Source organism: Phyllostomus hastatus, unplaced genomic scaffold, assembly GCF_019186645.2.
Source record: "Phyllostomus hastatus isolate PE091 unplaced genomic scaffold, TTU_PhHast_1.1 phas_scaffold_129, whole genome shotgun sequence".
Taxonomy (NCBI): domain Eukaryota; kingdom Metazoa; phylum Chordata; class Mammalia; order Chiroptera; family Phyllostomidae; genus Phyllostomus; species Phyllostomus hastatus.
In genome coordinates, this window is record NW_025334009.1 from 34724546 (window position 1) to 34727314 (window position 2769).

Consider the following 2769-nt stretch of genomic DNA (forward strand, 5'->3'; position numbering starts at 1 on the left):
TAGAGGCTAAACTGTTGCAACCACTCTAGAGAACTATTTGGTAATATCTAATAAAAGTGTAAATTTACATATCCTACCACCCATCAGTACAACTTCTAGGTGTATTTTGCAGAAGAACTCCTCCTCAGGTGTATACAATGACAAGTGTGAGGATGTCTACTATAGTATTGTTTGTAATACTAAAAACTGTGAAGACAAATATCTATTAATAAATTAGTGAATAAAATATGGTATATTCATATAATGGAAGCTGAAATCTTTAGGAGAAATGAATCATATGTATATTTATAAGTGATGATTTCAAAAATAAAGTTGAGGAAAAAAGTAAACTGAAGAATATGATGCCAGTTATGTAAAATTGATTGTCAACACAGCAACATAAATATTGATTATTTATATCTATAATTTGTACATGTAGCATGATACCCACCAAATTCATGATATGATGAGAATCTTCTGGCAATGGTGGGGAGGGGACAGGAAATGGGGATCAAAGGATATGATTACATTATCTGTAAAAATTCTTTATAGTGAAACAACATGATGAAAATAGTGTTAAGAAATAATGCCTGGAAATTCTGGGTGGTGGGCTTATAAGCATGTAAAAATGTTCAATAATAAATCAGATCAAATATCCAAATGTGAATCTGAGTGTGTTGTAGTGAGTATGAGTTCTTATTACTATGAGGGGGAACCCAGGCAAAGCCCAGACTGCCATGATTAAGAATACCCATTTGATTGTCAAAGTGCAGGAGAACATGGCATTGCATAAACTGCTTCTGTAACAAACCAGTATCATAGCTTCCTCCTTTCATTAACTATTGTTTTTACTAGGTTTATATTCTAAGTTTAGAAATATCGCCAGAAGTCCAAGGCATCACATCTGTCACATGACAATGTCACATGTGTGACATTGATTCATTTATTTATTCAATAAGCATTTTTCTTGATTGACCAGGTTCAGGGAAAGGGTGTTAGAAAGGCAAAAAGAAATGGAAAAAGAAAACTGGTGATAAGACTGTACCCAAATATTCAAGGCTTATATGAAGAATATTATAATTAATTCATTTCTAGTCAAAATGAAAGACTAGAATAAATGGAGATGAATGTCAAGACATAACCAATATCACAGAGATGTGGTGGGCAGAGTGATGCATTGCCCAGATTCTTCTTCATTGAGAGTTGTTCCCGTAACTGCTAGGAGTGCTATGGACAGAAAACCTTCAACTGTCACCCCCTTTAGAGATTGTCTCAGCTGAGAAAGCCTGCCTTGACCAGGACCAAGGCCCCTCCCTGGTCTTTCACACTGATGAATGAGGGAATTGGGCTATTTCAGCCTAACCTGGGACAACTCTGACCAGCCATTCTAACCCCAGAGCTCCCAGTGAGGTTGGCTGAGGCTGTCACTGAACCTGTAGTACCTCAGTTTCTCCCTCTGACCACTGCTGTTTTTTTTGCTTCTCTTTCACAAGGCTCTTCCTAATAAATATTGCATATGCTAAAAATATTGCTGATCAAAAAAATTGCTGTTCAGAAGCTCCTCAAAGAACATTAGGGAAATATACAGGCAAATTCATAACTACAAAAAAGAAGAAAAAATAACCTTGGAATGGAGAGGAAGAAGAAATGCATGGGGGAGGTGATGGGAAAAATATAAATTAGGAGAAAAATTGAGGTGAGTCTGAGGCAACAGTGAGTCTGAGTCTGAGGGGTGAAACAAGAATGGAGTTGGCTGAAGGTGACAGATGTGGAAAAAACAGCTGCTTACCAGCACAGGTGAGGGACCTAAAAATCCAAGGTTGGCTGTATGTGATCTATGCTCTTTGCTAAAGGTCCTTACTAGAGTCTGTTTTTTGCTGCTACGGATTAAGGCATTTTACTTAAAAAACAAAACAAAACTAACAAAGCCAACAAAAACCATAGCTGCTCACTGTCTATGAATGAAGATGCTCCATCCCTGAGTGGTGGTAAATGCTTACAAGGAGTCTTGGTAGATCACTAGCCCCGGGGCCGGGTGGCAAGGGATGGTGGGGCAGTTCATTCCTGAAACAGGCGTCTCCGGGCCTTGCGCGCGGGACCCGGAGGGCGCTGGGGTCGCACGTGCGGACCTGGACTCGGAGAGGGAGGTAGAGGTTGGAGCGGTGAGCTGGGAAAGGGCTCCAGAAGATGCAAGTCCAGGTTGACGTAGGGACCAGGCGAGCGTCTCAATGGACTAGGGGTGGCGGCCTGAGGCGAGGGCTCGCTAATGGGGCTGTGCGTATAGGGGCGGAACCCAGCGACGGAGCCTGCCGCTGCGTCCACCCAAGGACAAGTCAGGAACCCCGGGTCCGCGTCCTCGCTATAGGCCGCTTTTGGGGCGGCGATCTCTGGGACACATGCGCAGAAGAATCTCCGATGGACTGCGAAGTCCTCTCCGGGAGCGCCCTGGAGAGCGCGGAGTTCCAACAGGGCCTGGGGGACCAGCATGAGGGTGTGCCCCCGGAGAGACACTTGCAGGACCGACGTTGGCTCGGGCTCCAGCACCAGGTCGACGTCGTCCAGGGGCAGCTGCACAGCACAGCCTGGAGCCAGGACCACCACGGACGTGAGCGTGTCCGCCGCCGGAGGCCCCGCCGGATCCCCTGCGGGATCTTGCAGGCTGGGCGCAGTCCTGGAGTCGGGGCCCGCGGGCTCCTCGATTCGGCGGCGCTTGGCGGAGCCAGGACCTTCGGACTGCGGTCCCCACCAGGGCGCAGGATAGGGGCTGGGGCTGAGGACCCGGCTGGCCAT

The 2769-nt window shown here is 45.9% G+C and overlaps 1 protein-coding gene across 1 annotated transcript; it reads right to left on the reverse strand.

The window, feature by feature from the left end:
* Window positions 1-2037: 2037 nt before the first annotated feature.
* Window positions 2038-2769, reverse strand: LOC123830809 (proline-rich protein 23A-like). Its single transcript, XM_045857400.1, has one exon. The coding sequence runs from the start codon at window positions 2767-2769 to the stop codon at window positions 2038-2040; it is 732 nt and encodes a 243-aa protein (XP_045713356.1).

Coding starts and splice junctions, on each gene's coding strand:
- LOC123830809 (XM_045857400.1), bottom strand. CDS start 2,769: ATGGCCAGCCGGGTCCTCAGCCCCAGCCCCTATCCTGCGCCCTGGTGG.